Genomic DNA, 19,667 nt, shown 5'->3' with positions numbered 1-19,667 from the left:
ATTCTCTGCACATCTTTCTGTTCACTAACTGTAGCGTGGGCATTTGCTGAGGTGACGGTAATAAATGTATCGGATGAGGCTCAAAGTGAAGATTATTCTAGATTTTCGACACTGATCCATTTTTTTTAATGGACCCAAATTTGATTTGTGTGTCTGCACCAGACCATGGACAGCTGTTGCCATAGCGCCACCATCAGACAATGTAAAGGCACGAATGTGGGCAGACGCAAATAGAAGATTTGACTCTAGGAATTTCCAAAATTCCGTTTCCAAAGTTACAGGTCAAAAATGTTATTGCCATCAGAACAACCGGTACCAACATTTAATGAATTCTTCTCTCATGTCCAAACTGCTCAGCTTCATTGGAATCTGTCAACAAAATATTGCAAAATCCTGCAAAATATCAAAGACAAACACACAAATCAAGGCAAAAAATGCTGAAAGAGGAAGCTGGAGAAGCTGAAATGTCCAATCTCAACCCAATGAGTGTCCCATGTGAGCCAGTAATCAGATTTGGGTCACATCAACCTAGCAGGTAAACATTTGAAAATAATGCTCAACTGAAAAATCTTTAAAAAAAAATCTACAAAGTAAATGTTTCAAGAAATTTGGTAAGAAAATTCTATTGAAGGAAAAAGTAAAACAAAAATTAAATTTCTTTATTTACATGTGAACATTTTGAAGGAAACGGCAAATACAGTCTTAAAAACTGCAGAAAAGTTTTCAAGGAAAGACAAATATGTCAGGAATATACAAAATTAACATTAGCATAAAAAAAAGGTGCTTCTAGACGGTTTGTTATAAATTGTAGTTTACAAATCCAGTTGACCACAAACAAGCAGTTGTTTATGGTTTACAGTTTGGGCAATGAGAGCCAGATTTTGTTGTCCTGTTGGTGAACCAAATGCTGCTTGCACCTTATGGGAGAAATAATGTCTTTAGTCCCGATCCACACATGACAAACATGACACTAATGACAGCAGAGTGAATGTTACAAAGCCGATGACCCCCCTGACCTCTCAGCATGGTTGCTGGTGGAAACACACCTTGTTTAGGCACACACATCAGCCTGCATCAAAACAACCAAGCACTCACAGTTATATCATTTGTGAGGCACATTTACAGAGAGGAAGAATGGCGGTGCATTACTATGAGTCGAGCCCATTATGTGTCTGTGTGAATAATTTGTGTTCTTTCTTGTACAATTACAGAGTGCTTGATGAAAAGGCTTCAATCACTCCCAAGCAGGTGCATTTAAACACATGGCAGATGAATATGACTCACAAATGGTTGCATTCCTCCTACACTAAAGGCAGAACAACCAAATACTTGTTCTTGTATGTGTTGCTACAGTAATATTACACCCAAAGCTTTCTCTTTTTTTGTAAACAGAGCCTTAATAGAGGTCACAGAAGGGATCCTGAAGGTGAGACTGGCGCTCCAGTATGATGGATGGTTCATACAGCAGATCTTCCTCTCCCAGCATGGAACCCTGCTCCAAGTTCACAAAGTTAGGGATGTTGAAGTGAGCCAGAAGGTCAGAGTCTCTGTCCGTCTTATTCTCTTCCATTGCTCCTCCAAGAAGTTGGCGTGCCTTCACTTCCTCCTCCTCCTCGTCTTCCTCTCTTGTTTCTTCCATCCCACAGGAGCCGATCCCTGCTGGCCTGCTACAGGCTGCCTGGGCTCGAGCTCCTGTGTGCTCCCCAAATCTCCTGTCTTCTGGTTTGTGCTTCCCCTGCGTCTCCTCGCTGATGTTAAAGTGAAAGAACGAGCGAGACTCACCGAGCAACGGGCGAGAGAAGGCTTTGTCGTTTTCGTCCTCGGGATGAACACTGTCTGCCACAAAGCTCCCTGCTCCATTGTGCTTCTCTGCAGAGTCTTGGGTCCTGTTGACAAATACAGGACCAGCTTTGATCACCCTTAAAGTTCTAAATGGAATCAATAGACCAATAGACCTGAAATGGTATCGGCACAATACTCAATATCAGTGTGTATGCATAGTATCAAAAGCAAAAGAAGAGACTAAACACAAAGATCTGCTGTCACATTGGACACAGGTGAGCTGTCTGATCTGGAAGCTTTCTTCAGCCAGCCTAAAAAGCCGCTTGATCTCTTTTCTCCCCCAGCCTACGCACGACCAGACATACTCACTCCTGATGTGGAGCTCCTGTCTTCGTAAGCAGCGTGAGGACAAAGAACATGAAGATGACAAAAACCGCAAGTCCGACCCAGAAGCCGATTACGATGGAGTCTGCAATGTCAGAGAAGAGTCTTGTTAGAGTGCAATTATGTGGCGAAACTCCAGTCTGTTGTCACTTTCTCAACCTCCACAGCAGTGAGACTCACAGTTATATCTGACTAAGGCGAGCTGTCTGCGAAGGTTCAACACATCCGGGTGATGAAATGTGATGAAGGCAGGTGTTATGCAATCACTGGACTCGAATAACTACATCGCCTAGACTCTTTAAGTTATAACAAGTGTAGGAAAATACATGTTTGGACATCTCTCCACTGCATCTTCCCCCTGTAAATGTCTAGCAAAGGTTGAGAACGAATTCTATCTCTGAGTCTCTACTGCTTTCATGTCCCTTCCTGCTGTCTAGTACCAAATAATGAAGTTTCAGAATCAGTAGTCCAAAGAATAGAAGCAAAACAAAGCCGTATTACAGCAAATAAACCTCACATTAACGGGTGTTCTTGGTATCCAGCTACATTAGAAAGTTGTTAGAGTCGTGATAGTTCAAGAAGCAGAGCCATTCAAAGAACAACAATTGTGTATCAGAACGGTCCTTTATACCGTAGGCGTGTCTGTCAAATTCCACATCTCAAGTGCGATGTTCTGTTGCCATTTTGAAGATAAAATAGCAGTGAAGGAGGTGCATGACAATTAGTCAATCAATAAAGAAGGTGCAGCCTCGTAGAAAGAGACCAGAGCACAATAACAACTGCTCTTATTGCCATCATGGTGTTAGTGGCATCTTCCTCTTTCTCTCAAAGGACACAAGCTCTCACTCATCTCTACACCAACATCATGGTTCTAGACTTCATGCTGGATATTCCTTTAATTAGTTTGTCGTTATATGAAACGATTCCACATTCCACTCACAGATGTAAGATACACACACACATTCACACACACACACACGCACACACACGCACACACACACAACAAGAGGCAGTGGTCTGTCACGGATGCGTGTACAGTGTGTGTGTGCGTGTGTGTGTGTGTGAATGTGTGTGTGTATCTTACATCTGTGAGCTTTAAGTCCTTCAAAAGAAACGGGCTCCTCGTCGTCGTAATATTCATACTGCCACACGTAGTCACTGCCACGGGCGCTGGTTTGATTCCGGTGGTTGAAATTCGACATTTCCAAATCGACGAATTAACGTTAATCTTAGAATAAAAAATAACATACACATATATATATAAACATCATACCAAATGAATCAAATCTCACAGCTGATCAATGATGTCATTCATAGAAAAGTTGCCAAAGCGGATCATGTTCCAATAGCAGAGCTGAGAGTGTCTTAAATCATTACGTATGTGTGATTCTGGCTATTTAACAGCGTGAAATCATTGGCTTTACCGTTACGCATTAACTCCATCCATCCTTCCTGCCTTCCTTCCCTCCCTCCTTCCTTCCTTCCGTGAGTCTTTTGAGCGAAGCACTGAGAGCAGAGCGTCGGGCAGTGGCGCGAGCTGCACAGCGCGAGACTCCACACGAGCCGACATCAGCACCCTTCACTACACTGTAAAAGAAAACCACAAAAAATTGTTTAGCAATTTCGAGAAAAGAAGAGTTAATTTGCAAAGAGAATATTTATTTTTATTTTTATTTTGCATTCTGCGTCTTATCAACCAAAATTTAACTTATTTAATTTAAATTTTCCTTCAATTATTTAGATTTATTTTGAGAAACCCCAAATCAGAATGTTGGTTTAAATCCACAGTATTAAATTAGATCTCTACCACTTTAAATCCATTATCATTTAACTCTTCAATCACATGGAACCTGGAACTGCTTCATGCCTTGCTGCATTATTAAATAAGACCTCTACCACTTAAAATCCATTGTCATTAACTCTTCAATCACATGGAACCTGGAACTGCTTCATGCCTTGTTGCAGCTTGTTTTGGTGCGTTTATTGGAATAATAATTACTCATAAGCATTTCCAAGAAAAATATAACTGAAGCGGCTTTGCAGGCATAATGGATTCTACTCTGGGACACTGACCAGTATATGTTACTGTGAAAGATTCAGTGAGCAGGAATGAAGTAGTCCTACAAAGTACACACCATGTCTGATGTTGTTAGTACGTGTATATTTGAGAGTGGCATACAACTATTCAATTTGAGTTTTAACAGGAATTGATAAAGCACTCCTCCATGGCCAAACATCTCTCTAACACCAGAAACGTGTAATTCTGTGTACAAATGACTGTCCTTGTTCTTGACTTTGAAAACATCCCCATGGTAACATTGGTATCGCTGTATTCTTTAAGTATAAAGGATAATGAAATTTGGATTTGGAGATTTCATAATGGTGATGCTCTGGATGGAGCTCTTAAAACAGTTTGAACTGTGCTGAATCGGCTCGTTGTTAACTTAATGATGGTGGCTACTTAGCTCACAAATGAATGAAAAGAAACGTGAAGATAATATTAATAGATGTTCATGCCATACAAATTCTCCTGAGGTAAGTAAAACTGCACGAACAACAGTTTTACAGACAATTCAAGCTGGCGTTTAGTCTTTAGCTTAGTCTAATTTCTTGGAGATCCACAGCATTATCTTACAGTACTAAAATGATGATGAAGCTTATATGTAATTGGCATCACAGTTGACATTTACAGAGAGAGAGCAGCTCTGTTTAAACAAAGCTCAGGCACTTGCACTAATGATAGACAACTTATAATGTCAGTATTTGTGCAGGAACTAGAAATGTGTGTGTGTTTTAAATTTTCAAAACGCATATCACAAAGTTCAGTGTTTTCTTATCCTTAACGAAATCTTCTGTCAGGTCTGTCAGAGGATTTGGCATCAATCCAGATTCAGACACACTTCAACTCAAATGCTAGAATGTACCTTTTAGCTTGTTGAGAACTAATCTAGAGGTGTTAAAGGCTATTAAACTGTTGTGTACTGCAGGTGGCCACATTTCTACAGAGCTTTCTTATATGCTACCAAGATGAGCTCTCTCTCTCTCTCGCTGCATGCTCATTACCCAGAAGTGAATGTCAACCCTTTCTGTTACCGATGTTTGTATATCTTCATTAAATCCAGAGAGCTTCAGCACTGTAATGTGATCAATTCCACCATAGCAAACCGTCCCCACAAACCAAGACCTTAAACAAGAGACAGGCCCAAATTATTATCCTGTACTGATTCACAAGATGGAGTCAGCGTGGCCGTTACAACTGTCATGACCCGGTGTGTTGGCGTCTTTCATTGTATTCAACTATGAAACAGAAAAAAGTAAGATAAGGTTGTCTTGCATATGCTCAGTTTCAATCCTCATGAGGCTTTCTCAGTCTCTGTGTGTCTGTGTCCACTCTTCTGATTGATGCTTATTCAGTGGAAACTATTTCACATTTTTGGTCTGTAATATCCTGTGCCATAAAGTGAATCCTGCAAATGGCACATTTCAGTGCAGCTGCTCTCTGCTAATGGATGAGCCTTCTACCTCAAATTAAATCCATGCTGCAGGTACAGTGCACAACGGCAGAACAGTCCAGCAAATACAGACCGGTGCAGAGGAAAGGAAAGGGCACTGTGACCGTGACCCTTGGTGAGAGAGATTTTGTTTTTCTGTTGTGACAGTCAGTGAGATCATGGTACAGGCAGAACCGTGGAATCAAGGAAGGTAGAGATCAACATTAAATGTATTGAAAGTTATTCACAAATATATATGTATATATTCTCAACTTCAAACACACAGCTATGCAGGACACCAGGCTTATATATTTGTACACACTGTTGTTTCGGCTCTTTTCAGGTTCCGACCTCTGAATGTATTTATATTTGTTGACATACATTTACATTTATGTAATTTGGTTTATTTATAAGTTATGTAAATGTATTCAAATTTATTCAAATTCATTCAAATGTATTGAAATTTATTCGAATTTATTCTAATTTATTGTAATTTATTCTAATGTATGGCTAATAGGTCATTTTCAGATTATTTCTCACACATTTGTGTGGGTGAATGTGGAAGACACAGGAGTTAAGTTACAATGAATTAGCATAAATTGGAATAAATTACAATACATTTGAATAAATTTAAAGAAATTAGAATAAATTACAAGAAATTAGAATAAATTAGAATACATTAGAATAAATTGAAATGAATTACAATGACTTTCCATGAATTACTATTCTTGGCCCATAAATTACAATAAATTTGAATAAATTAGAATACATTTGAATAAATTTGAATAAATTACAAGACATTAGAATACATTATAATAAATTAGAATAACTGAATAAATTTGAATAAATTTACATAACTTAGAACACATTTGCATAAATTCAAATATATTTGAATGTAATGTAATATATATAACATTCAGAGGTCGGAACCTGAAAAGAGCCGTCATGCACTGTTGTACAATTTGGCACTCTGGTCGGGTAAATTGGACTTAAATGCAATTTGAAATCTTATGTGAAATTATGTAGGTTTGTGTAAATTCCTCGACATATTTATGCATGACAAACTGAATTGGCAGACACTGCAATATATAAGCCTGGTGTGCTGCATAGCTGGCTTTGCAAATGCTACAGCTCAAAATTAGAAATTTGCCAAGATATGGCCTTCTCATAAACAAAAACCACTTGGGCCATGTTTTCGGAAATGGACCAAACCATTTTCGGTGAAATCGTCAAACACAAACTGTTCAACCACTAAACAATTACATTGAATTGTATTCAATCTTAACTCCCTCATAGCTACAAACCCAGACTTCTGGGATATGAGAGTTCTCATATCATGGGTCATGTCTTTGAACTGCATTTCCCTGTTCCTGTTTCCACTAAGGCAATTTCTTCATGTGAATGACCGAGGCTGCCTGTTGATCCCACAGTCCTCAGTAGTATGATTATTATTGCTTGTTTGGTCAGTTGCTCAGTTGCATGTCATAGGTCAATAATTAGTTTTGTTTGAATAAGGAATAAACATTGATGGCCTTTTTTTTAATTATTAGTGAATTTCGCATTACTCCTACTCACTGGGTTCTCTCGTCGATATACGATGTGATTTATTACCTATTCCCTCAGTTCTTCTGAAGATTCTCTCAGATGTCTCAGTCAGTATTCTGAAAATGAGGTCGCAATAGACATGGAAGAGTTCCGAGGACCATTTCTCACACGCAGAGTCTCCGCAGAAGGTATGAAGGATTTATGTGAGCTTCTTACCTGCTTTACCGTGCAATGAAACATTGTTTCAGTCTTGTTGTTGTTGCAGGTGAAAAACACCTGTTTGGATGTTGTATTCCCTCTCAGGCTGTTCCTGTTCAAGCACAAATACATTGGACTGCTTCTCTTCCATGCTTCCTGGAACACAGCATGGTTTTATCAAGCAAATTCAAGGTGAAAGGGGTCAGTGGGGAAACACGGCTGTGCTGTACCTCTGAGGTTTGGCAGAAGAACAGATTTTGCTTCTCTTCCATGTTGGACAATTCTGTCCAACTGAAACCCACACAATGAAGACTGAAACAAGAAAAGCATGCAAATTTAAGCATTTCTTAATTATTTACAACATTTCTACAAAAAGAAGGGCAGGTTAAGACTTCCTTAGAACCAAACGAGCCACAGAGAACTGATTTGATCTGTGTCTGTTGCCATGGAGAGGGATTGTGTTTTAGAAGGATGTGTCGAGAGGTTTCAAAGGGCAGAGGTGGAAATGACTGACTGAAAGGTGATTTGGTTGCAAACAATACGTGTTTCAAAAGATGACATGTGAAGCAGAGGGAAACAGCAGGGGAATTGACTGTGTGTGTGTGTGTGTGTGTGTTTTACTCAAAGCTGCCCTTTGTGTGTGTGTGTGTGTATGTGTCATCGCCATTGAATGAAAATACGCAGCTCATATTAATTAAGGGAACAATTTATTAACACCAGGTCAGTATAGTTGCTGTGAGGTGTTCCCTTAATTTGAGCAGTGTAAAAATGTTGTTGGACCTGTGAGTGTGTGTGTGTGTGGATGTAACAAATCATACACTGTGTGATTTCTTGAGGAGAGACCAAATCATGCCCAAGCCGGAGAAAGAGGGTGGCAGTGTGTGCGTGTGTGTGAGCGGCCTTTGTGTGGAATCCAATGCAGGTCATACCCAGAGCTCACTTACAGCACGTCCACGCACGTGAAGCACAACGGATTATGCAGCTTCACGTTGTAGTACAATACAAATCGATTTTCTGCTCGAGCAACCAGCAGCTGTCTCTAAAATCTGTTCACTAATTTGTAAGTTTCATAGTCTGAACCCATTTGAATTGACAGTACCCATCATTTCACCGCCATTGTTGTGATTAGATGATGGTGGATGTGCAGTGACCATTGCGTTTCTCAGTCCTCAACCGGTGAATGACCCATAATGGCCTGTAGGTGGAGCCATTGCCATGCTATAAGCGTCACCTCGCGTCAGGTTGGAAATGTATCCAAATGTAGTTTGAATCCCACTTTTACTACTTTCTTACATCGTTATATAATCAATCTATTTGTTTTACACTCTACACATTGATTTATTTGTTTATATTATTTGACACGTGTCTTTGGTTTAATTTTCTTACGATTTTCCTTATTTTCTTTAATGTCTTGTAGTTTAACATGTGCAATGAATTTGGTCTCTCTCTCTCTCTCTCTCTCTCTTTGGATGGAAAAAAAAGTGGAAAGATCTGCTGTACAGCTGATTGAACATTTTTCCAATAAACGTGTTCCCCTCATCATTTCATTTCAGCTTGTAAAGCCACACTGCCCCCTAGCGGTGGACTGGGTAAAGGCACTTCACTTTCTACAGAACTCAATAAATCTCAGCGTTATAAACAGATTTATGGAGACGCGTGTGTTTTTCCAGGGCGCGTGACGACACTAGAGATAGACGCGTGTCAACACACACACACACACACACACACACACACACACACACACACACACACACACACACACACACACACACACACACACACACACAGCAGGGCACGCAGCACGCTGACAGGAGGGCACGTGTTTCTTCACACCTCACACACTCCAAATGGCTTCAGCCACCAAACTGAGTATCAAGATGTAAACAAAGACAGAAAGGCTAAACAAAACCCACTTCAAGCCTGAACTGTAAGATGATATGAAGCATTTCATCAGATAATCTACATGTGATAAACCATGATCCAGCCTTTAAATACCCATAATGCACCACTCACTCTTAATGTTGTTGTATAGTGTATGTTATACTGTAGATTGTAAACAAATCAGTTCACTAAATGTCACTGAATTAATATTATGTGTCTAAAGTGCAAGTTGTGTTAGTGAAAACACAGATCACACACTGTGCACAGTACAAACAGTATTGATACAACTGATATCTTTATATTTTATAATTATATAAAGGGACAAACTTAGTCTTTGTTCAGTCTTTCTATGTTTCTGTGGTGAAACTTTGCAGGAATCCACGTGTGTGTTAGATCTCTAATAGGTTTTCAAACTGTTTCAAATGAGCCTCTCTAAGTAGTCACACACTTCTCCCCTGCGTCCTGCACGGGCATGTTGGAGAGAAAGACACCATATGGTTGAGAGTTTGCTCATGTGTGACTTCGCACCTGAACCAAGTGTGGCGCATGGAGACACTCGCACAGGCGTCAAGGCGCAATTTGGCACCAACGGCGCTGTGTGTCTTATAAATAGGAGAGTTCAGCACTGAGTAAGGACATTCACTCACTCTCAGAGGACTAAACACACAGGACTACCCACCGCAAAGAACTATGGAGAGCTTCACTACTACCACCACTACCACCGAGACTGGACTTACTTCTGTTTTTGCCGCAGATGGAACAACTCAACGGGCTGGGAACTTGTGGAGACCGTGGGTGGCAAAAGAGGAGAAATCGACCAAACGAAAGGTGAATATTCTAAACCATGAATCCAGATTTGAAGTGAAACTACGTTGTATTGTCTCAAAACAACAACAACAACAACAAGAACATGTCTAACTCAATCCATCGTTTGTTCTCTCAGATTCATTCCATGCCCGGACACTTTTCAGACGCAAAGTGCCCCAAGACGTTCCAACTGACGCATCCAGTGAAGTAAGTCGACTTTTTTTTTTTTTTGAATAACCGTCACAGCTGAAATCGATTTATCTGATTATTAATTTCCCTGCTTCTTTTCTCTCTCTTTTTAAGACTTTACTGGCCCAAATCGAAATGTTTCGATTACCTGTATCAGGACGCTGAGACGCTATTGCGCAACTACCCGGTCCAAGCGACCATCTGCCCCTACCAGGACTCCAGCAGCGATGAAGAGAGCGATGAGGAAGAGGAGGATGAAAAGGAGTGGAACTGAACATCTCCTCTGAAGACTCAAGACAGAAATGCTATAATTTATTTTAATTTATTTTTCCTGTACATAATTTTATATTTAATGTGGATTTCTTTCCATTTTTGTACCAATAAGTTATTTTTGTCGAACGATGCAATAAAATACATTGAATTCTGATCTCTGCTCTACTTGTCTTAACTTGATTTGTATTATTTTATGTTATATTTTGGGTAATCTTGGGTATTTGGGTAAAATTAAGGTTGAGCTGCATAAATGCCATGACAGAATTGTTCCTAAAACCGAATGTATTGCAGATTTTTATAAAAGTGCCACATTACTCTCAGTAGCCTTCATGTAGTTGTAGTGTCTATGTATACGACTAAGGCACTGGCCACATCATTAGCCGCTCTCCTCCTAGGGATGAGTGCTAAACATTCTGGATAAACATCCTGTGAAGTGTCAATGGCACATGTGAGGAAGGAGTGAAGAGTCTCAACAGGCCTCATGTTGGCAGAAACCCAGCAGGGTCTCAACTGCACTGCATGCAACCATCAGCCAGACAGAAGAGTGAGCTGCTGTTAATGATGGGCAGAACAAGTTAGACTGGGATATTCAGAAATTTTAGATTCATAAAGCACAATCCAGTGGTTCTCAGAGTGGGAGGCGGGTCTCCCTGAGGGGACACCAATACTTTTAAGGGGCTTGAGTGACCAGGGAACCACTTTGGCATGGCACCTTTCCAAAAACTAAAGAGAAATACTGGAAAGGTTTAAAGGAAATATGTGGTATTTGTTCCTGATATCTTAAAGTGCATTTCATTCCTAATTACCCTCGAAAACAAGATCTTCTACTTATGCTGCTTCCTTATGTTATATTGTCACATCTATGGCACTTATACAACATAACATTGATTCATTTACATGCCTTGTTATGTATAAACAGAGTTAGGAGGTCACACACAGCAGCTCCCTTCTTTATTCAGTGTCTACATGTACAGATGTGTACAGTCTATGTATTATTCAGTGTTCCTGCAAATCATATGCAGTTGAAAAATTCTTGAAAATGTAAGGGTTGTGCTTTTTTGCTGACATGAATGATGCATTTGTAAAAAATTTCATACAGAAATCCATCATATTGGGTTTTTTTAATGTAGAAGTTTTAAATCCAGGGCATAACATAAAATGAAGCCTAAGAAAATGACTGTCCCAAAAATAAAAGTTACTCCCAGAATGCCAAACTCCCATTGAGGTCAGAGGTCATCCAGAAGCAAGTGATTCATCATTTTCAAAACCTTTCTATAATTCATTATTCCACATTTTACTCTAGATATTTACTTACATTACACAAAATTAAAATGTAGAAAATCATCATTAATTAATATTAATTGTTATGCTTTTTAGGGTGAAAAAAAACAACAAACTTAATGAAAAGCAGAAGTTAAAAGCTGATATTGATCCTTTTCTTTCCTGTCCTGTTATGACCTTTGTTGAACTTTTCAGCTTCTATGGCTGCGATGCTTTTTCCCATGGCGGAGGTGGGAGATATTGTTGGTGTGAATCGGGGTGTGAGGAGCGCACACCTAAAGGGCTGAAGTGTGTGTGTGTGAACAGTCCCAAATCTGACCTCTGAGGTCACTAATGTCAGCACCCTGAGTCCTCATAGCCCCGATAGAGAGGATCACACAAAAAGGAATGAATTTAACTTGTGTAACTGTTAAAGCGTGTTTTGTCATCATTTATGTAATTTTTTAGTCATTAAATTGGTGTATTGATCACATAATAGCCTATCAGTAGCTGCAGTTTGGTAGATTTGGATGGATTCATCAAAACTACAGTTTCCTATGACACATATGAAAATAAATCAAATTGATCGCTTTATTAATACACTCTTTTCTTTCAGATTTAAGAATTTAGCATTACAAGAAATCCTTTTTTAAATGACATGGAACCCCGTGCAGAAAAAGATGCAAACTCCACACAGGAAGGCAGTCAGACTCAAACCCCAACCAGGTTACATGTGAGTGTGAGGCTGCTGTGAGACGGAGCCACCACGCTGTCCTTGTTTTCAACCTTTGATTGCCGAGTGTTGTTTTGGAACTTCCAAACTACTTTATATTCAAGCTGTACTCTGAAAAATAGATGAGGCTCTCCGTTCAATTTTGCACGGAAAATGTAGCAACCCCTGTAGCTCCGGGGGTTGCTGGTGTATAGTTCGCCCCCAAATCTGACCTTCAACACCTCACAGGATGAAGCAAAAATCAAAACATCCTTAAACAAATACATCTGTAGAATATAAAAGACAGCAGCATCATGGTTCTTATACAGGTTTCCCTCTGGGCACATTGAACTTGCATGAAAACACAATATTTTGGTGACATGGTTGTGCGTAAATAAGCTGAAGTGCTAGAAATTATGCAACCTTAGTTTTCTACATATATAAATGTTCATGAATGCACCTTTGACTTTGTGATTTCAACTCTTCCCCTTCGCATGGTGCCACCTTTCCCAGACCCTGCGTGAGAACTCTGGGATTTGTGTTTGGGTACCATGGACGGTGCAAAGGTGCAAAGTTTCCACACCTAAATAGTAAACACGGTGGAGTCTGACCTGAGTGGTGCCACGAACTAGCGACCTCACAAGAGAGACGAATGCTGGAGTTGGTGGAATTTTCTTGTGCATCGTATTTCTCACATTCAGGCAGATGGAGGGAGTTTTGCAGGAGTAAAGTTTATAGTGTATAGTAATGAGGAACTGTATCAGCTCTAGAGGTGTAAGGCAAGAAACTAAAATTAAATGATGCTTTCTAAGACCAGGAGTCGCACCGATGCTTCAATTGAGCCTTATAGTTCCATTAAATTCCTTTGCAGTTCTAATCTATAATCAAATCTGTTGTTCTATGGTGGCTGGGACGTTCCCAGGCTTTGGTGTCAGAGCTTTGGGTGTGCGATGTCAGTCACTTACTCGGTGTGAGATGATCACACCTCCTACTGAGTGGCACACACCCTGGTCCAGCCAATTTATAACCTTTGTAACCCAGCGGTTCTCACACTGTGTGAGTCGAGTACTACTTCTGCTCAAATTCCTTCCAAAAAACCTATATTTGGATCATTTGTGGATAATTTGTCATTTGTATTGAGTTTGATCTGTATTTTGGGGCTGCAGACATTATGAGGCTGTCTTGTTACTTGCAGGTTGTTTGTTTAAATCCTGGACAGAGGGTGTATGTCATGTTTCTGGGTGTGAATAGGTGGGAAACTTTACTAGAAACTACACACAGAACACTTCTGCTTATTTGCCCATTACCTATTCTCATGTCCTGCTTTGACACCGTGAACTTTGCTGAACTTTGTGCTTTCTCAGCTTCTCAGGCTCTTTTGTTGCTCTTTCCCATGTGTAGGTGAGAGGTGCAGTCAGTGTGAATGTGGGTGTGAGATGTACACACCTAAAGCCTGGACTGTGTTGAAATTCACTTATGAGAGCGCTGTTCATGTTAAAATGTAGATTCTAAGCTGATTAAGGCAATAATTACATTTATATAACGTTGAATTAGTAGAGATTGATGTGCGCACTGATAGAAACGGCCCTTAATTGATTTATAAAGCATGTAAACATTGAATTGGCTCGTACAGTTGGCTTTCCACACATGCGTTTCATCCACTGGACAGCTTTCTCTCATAATTTCTCATCATAAATCTAAATACAAAGAGAATCGAATGATTACAACGCATTGAATCGGTCATATCTACTTGTGTGTGTTGTGTGTGTGTGTGTGTGTGTGTGTGAGGGTTGGCAAGGCCTCATGAACTGAGGTCGTGGTGTGAGAGTGTGATCTCCAACACGGAGTGAGGTGACAAAGTGTGACACACCCAGAGAGAGACTGAACCTAATGGAGCAGCTTCCCATGGTCACACCTCACTGGGCTCTGTGCCTGGTCCTTCATCATCATTTGTACATTTACAACTTTTACATAAATGATTGACACCAGGCTCAGATATTCTTAAAGCCAAAGTCTGAATAACACAGGAAATTAATTCACATTTTCCATAATTTTGATGGCATTTATAGACTTTTGATTGGATTAATTCTCAAAATGGGTAGAATTTCATATTCCCATACAAAAAGCACTGGTTCTCAAACTGTAGTATGTGTACCACTTGTGGGACCTCATAGTGTGCGATTACTTCACAATCACTATATCTACAAGCACATAAAAGTCAATAACACACAGAATGAAGAGGATCCCACAGTTTGATGATGAGTTGCGTAATCTGAGCACATTGACAGTCTGACAGGTGAGGAAATGCAGGTGGAGTCCACAGAACATGCCGGAGCAAAGCTATGAACAAGTCTATAATCTAGGTCTGTTGATCTGAGTGAATGTACATGGATTCATGCTGATGAAACAGACTAAAAACGAGGAAAATATATTAAAAGCTGACAAAAGGGTAGGATGAGAAACGGTTAAGTGTGGAGGCTGTAATGCAATGTCCCTTTAAATCCACCAGGGGGCGGTGTTGCACTGTAACACATTAGCGCGCGTGGTTCTCTTCTTCGGAGAGTTTCACATACATCAGATAGCTCAATAAAGCACCACCTCCTCATCTATCTATCTATCTATCTATCTATCTTTCTATCTATCTATCTATCTATCTATCTATCTATCTATCTATCTATCTATCTATCTATCTTTCTATCTATCTATCTATCTATCTATCTATCTTTCTATCTATCTATCTATCTATCTATCTATCTATCTATCTATCTATCTATCTATCTATCTATCTATCTATCTATCTATCTATCTCTCTCTCTCTCTCTCTGATTTCTTTTATATATTTGTTTATTTATGGATTACATGCGTATTTACTAGACAAGATGAATTGTTTTTACTATTACATACATTCAATTACATTTATTTTGTTTAATTCATTTCCTCTTTAATGTTTTTTAAGAAGTGAATACATTTCTGAGCCCTTCTGTCTCAGAAAAGTGTACATTTAACTCGCTGGATGCATTTCAAACATCACTGCGTACGTCTCCTCCTATAGGAAGCCATTATGCAGCAGGAGGAACTGAGCAGCAATAATGAGACACGAGAGGACAAGCGGCATAAATCTCAGGGATGGAGTGAAGATGTTGTTATTTCTCCTGTTGAGGAAGAGGAAGCACAGGAGTTGCTGTCACTGCTGCTCTGCCCATAAACATTCTGCCTCACGCCGCCGCTGTCTAAGAGATATAGCTGTTGTGCTTTTCTACACCTTGTTATCTTACCCTCCACTTAAATAGTTAGTTTGGTCTCCTCTCTCTGTGTGCAGTGGAGATAATTACAATTTCAGCAACGTTTGCCAGGTGATTACCTCATAATCCCCTATTTCATTTGATAAGTCACGCATTGATTTCACTCAGAGTTGGACCTAATGGAGTATCTTTTCCCCACCGCTACTGATTTGTATGCCGGGGCGAAAGAACAATGCAGAATCGGAAGGCATAAAAACAGCCGCTTGCCATTCTTTGTTCGCTCAGTCGCCGATGAAACATGAGCAATGAACGGGCAGGTTTAATCACAGGAAGCTGGATCTAAACACTAAATCATTGCTGCTGCTCTCTCACATAAAGACGACCTGTTTTCTTCAAGACACACACTCGCTCTTCTTGCAGGCGGGCATGGGGGGGGGGGGGGGGGGTGATGGGGGGGGGGGTGATAAGATTGGTGGATGAATCATAAGAAAACTGAAGGGAAGAGAGGCCTGCTTGGTATTCACCTGTCTCTCAGGATCAATAAAGGTAATTTGGGCTGATTCCTCCCTGTAGGCCTCTTAGCAGACAGGAGGGGAGAAGGGTCAGCCACTGCTGAGCTACAGGGAGCTGGAATAACTTAGAAACACAGTGCAAATTACTGCGCCTGTTTGAGAATCTCTCATTCAGCTGTTCCTCTGCCTCCATTCAGCCACTCTGGTGATGAATGGCCCCCAACACAAAAGTGGTAAACAGGCTATTCTTCTCTTCCCCTGCGTTTACATGTTGATGCTCATGTCTGGAGCTTCTTGGGGTTGATTTGTGACTTTCAAGCTACAACTTTGCTGGTATTTCCCCTTGAAAAAAAAGCTGAAAATAGATGAAACCTTCGACCTTTAACCCCAAGTCCAGGAACGGGACAGAAAACAACAAGAATTGTTTCAGGTCGATCGTTTTTTCAAGCACATTTTGAACTTTGTGAAAAATCTTGATGGCTACTGCACGGTTCAAAGAGAGGTTAAGATACCCATGACAGAGATGAGTTGGAGGTGGGAACTGGGTGTTCAGATTCACAGGTCAGGCCTCGTAAATTACCACGGAAACTGGCATGTCAGGTTGAATGAGACACCGTAAAAAAAAACACGCTAAAACAAACACATAAACACACGTCCCCGTATGAGGACATGAAATCAGAGATTAGCTTTACCATATAACCCTTAACTTAAGATTTGATTCAAACTCATTTATCCACATTCATTTCTAATTTGTGTTAAATTTCATGCATTCTTCCTCTGCTTTAGTTCTTCACGTATCTCATCAGAACCCCGGCTTTTCGCTTCCACAGGGCAGGAGCGGTTCTCATCGCAAGCTTATAGGCATGGAGGTTGCCGTCCGTCATACGGGGTCACCGGTCTGAGAGGAATGCCCCCCGTGTCAAGGATGTCAGGGCTGGAGGGGGGGAACTCCCATGAGACAGGACAGACCCTGCAGACCAAACCCAGCACGGAGAGAAGAAGCCCACCTAGGCTAAAACACACTGCTTCATGTGGTATCTCATCAAGCTGCATGCACACTGTATATATGTGTGTGTGTGTGTGTACATGCACACGCATCCATTTCTGTCTCTTAGTGACACAATATATTTGAGTGCACATACATGACCAATACAGCTCATACATGGTGTCTGCCTCAACATGTATACCAGAATGAGACACCGGTTGAACAACAATAAACACATGTCCCCGTATGAGGACATGAAATCAAAGATCAGATTTATAGCCCTTATAGCAGTTCTGTTGCTAGGTGAGATCCGGGTCAAGGAAGACTTTTTGTACCTTCGCAAAAATTTGTTCAGATTTTTTCCTACTGCTTGAATACTGAGGAACCGGTGAAAGACTTCATGTCTGGCATGTGTGCACGGGTGTGTGTATGGGTCCAGATCATGTGGGTTCACATGAATGATCAGGCAGGAGTCACATGTATGACCTCGCTTGTACGTATGTTCGCAAATAAGTCTGGAAACACAACTACCACTCAGTGTGTAAGAGTTTGGTGTGATCAGTTTTACTTCCAGAAGGAAGGATTTATATTAGCCAAAAAAAAAAACCCTGAAAATAAAAATCACACAATTGCTCTTGCGCTTGCTAAAATGTGATTAATAATCTATTCTCCTTTTCCACGTCTCGCTATCAAACTTCACTTATCTTTGGATTGCGAATTGGAAGAAGCACATATTGAGAGTCCAACATGTGTGGAGCTGTTTGAGGCTGAGTTAGCTGACAAGTCATTTCCATTCTAGTACCCTGACCTAATCACCATATCTTATTATCATTCACATGAAAACATTAATTACAAAGGCAGGGTGAACCTGATTTATGCTAATGGAAACGTGAATATGCGACGGATGCATTAATCTAGAGTATGGGACCCTGCGCTGGTGTTAACTGTGATTAGCATGTGATTACCATAGCATGGGTTAGATCTACTAGAGGCCCTGTTTCTGATGGGCTTGTGAAAATCTCTTTACTCAGCGGTGGGGAATGAGACTGTGACTCTTCACTGCATGGGGAAATAACATTAATCATACAAAATGAACAATTTCGATTGTTTTCCTCTAAACAAAAAATATCTAATTAGCGGGGGCTCTATTTTAACACATTCTGTTGCGGGAAAGAGTTTGGTTAGCTGGAACACGATGACATTAGATTGTGTCTTTAACATTCAAATGATTTTACTTTGTCACTTTTCTGCGTCTTTAGACTTTTACACCTTTTATTAAAATGTGATGTCAGTGTCCAGATACTAGAATGCTAACAAGGACTTGACTGGATCTCAGGCCAGACAGTCCACACCTTGTTTTCCATCTCTCCCTGCTTCACCCAAAACACTGGATGAAGAGTTGATGCATCCCAGTTCTTGAGAAAGTAGAAATAAGTAAAAATGATCAAATTTGGTTTGAATTTTAGGGGGTTTAAGTTAATAATTGGTTCCAGAACATTTTGGAATAAGAAATGTAATTGATTTGAGTCTTGTGATTGTGCCTGTAGACAACAAACGAGGGCTCAAATGTTGTTTTGTCGTATTCAAGGCAGCATTTATTGAAAACAAAGTCCAAAATCCACTTAAATTCACATAAATCCATCGTGTATCATCGTGTTCTGAGCTGTATTAATGCTTGTTGTCTTAAAGCAGATGTGTTGAAAAGCGCTCTTTGCTTTGCAGGGATTCAGGTCTCTCCCAGTGGCAATCCTACACACCATCTGTTCCGGGTCCAGACCACCTCTGCGGCTTCCAGCGGGCAGTAGGATGCGTTTGTTTTAGGAGACACTAGAGCACAAAGAGATGGGGCCCATCCTTCTATCCCTGCCTTGATCCCCTCTTTTGAGAGGACCCAGGCGTGGCCCTCTCAGTGTGTCCCCCCCCCCGCCCCCTCTCTACCCCCCCGCCTTGTTGCCTGCCTGGATGGCTGGTCTGGCAAACCGGCGGCAAGCTCAGCAGTCCCGCACATGTGCTCTCCAGCAAGAAAGAGCCTATTGACGAGGCAACAGATTGGCTTTGAGTGTACCTGATGGTTATCCCCCACTTCTCCCCTCTGTTCCCCCGGCCAGCCAAAGGCAATCCCTGTGTCTCCATCTTTCTGATACAAATTGTCAGGGTGTAGTGGATTTAACAGAGTGGCAGAAGCCATTGTTGGGTAATCTGTATCAAAAAGCAGAGGTGATGTTGAGTGCAGTCCTTTTCTTACTCAAGATTAGTCTTGGGTTTTCCTTTGTAAGCCTTATTTGGCATTAGTGGCTTGGCAGAGATAGAACAGCTCCGGGCTGATAAGACAACTAGCAGGTTGAATCAGTGTGTCTGTGTGTGTGTATGTGTGTGTGAATGTCTGTGTTGGTGAATGTTTCTGTA

At 40.7% G+C, this 19,667-nt stretch overlaps 2 protein-coding genes across 2 annotated transcripts; one reads left to right on the top strand and one right to left on the bottom strand.

Moving 5' to 3' along the window:
* Window positions 1-741: 741 nt before the first annotated feature.
* LOC143012281 (melanocortin-2 receptor accessory protein 2A-like) lies at window positions 742-3,733 on the bottom strand. The gene is made up of 4 exons (XM_076165344.1): window positions 3,591-3,733; window positions 3,251-3,394; window positions 2,152-2,251; window positions 742-1,886 (listed from the first exon to the last, which is right to left on the bottom strand). The coding sequence occupies exons 2-4, from the start codon at window positions 3,366-3,368 to the stop codon at window positions 1,397-1,399; spliced, it is 708 nt and encodes a 235-aa protein (XP_076021459.1). The 5' UTR covers window positions 3,369-3,394; window positions 3,591-3,733; the 3' UTR covers window positions 742-1,396.
* A 6,017-nt stretch (window positions 3,734-9,750) lies between these two features.
* On the top strand, window positions 9,751-10,572 carry LOC143012321 (protein ripply2-like). The gene is made up of 3 exons (XM_076165397.1): window positions 9,751-10,109; window positions 10,225-10,295; window positions 10,392-10,572. The coding sequence occupies exons 1-3, from the start codon at window positions 9,972-9,974 to the stop codon at window positions 10,549-10,551; spliced, it is 369 nt and encodes a 122-aa protein (XP_076021512.1). The 5' UTR covers window positions 9,751-9,971; the 3' UTR covers window positions 10,552-10,572.
* Window positions 10,573-19,667: the final 9,095 nt, after the last annotated feature.

This window comes from Genypterus blacodes, unplaced genomic scaffold (genome assembly GCF_046128005.1).
Source record: "Genypterus blacodes isolate CSIRO-AG114 ecotype Tasmania unplaced genomic scaffold, CSIRO-AGI_Gbla_v1 ptg000143l_1, whole genome shotgun sequence".
Classification (NCBI taxonomy): Eukaryota; Metazoa; Chordata; class Actinopteri; order Ophidiiformes; family Ophidiidae; genus Genypterus; species Genypterus blacodes.
Note: the sequence above shows the minus strand (reverse complement) of the source record. Positions and strands in the feature narration are given on the sequence as shown.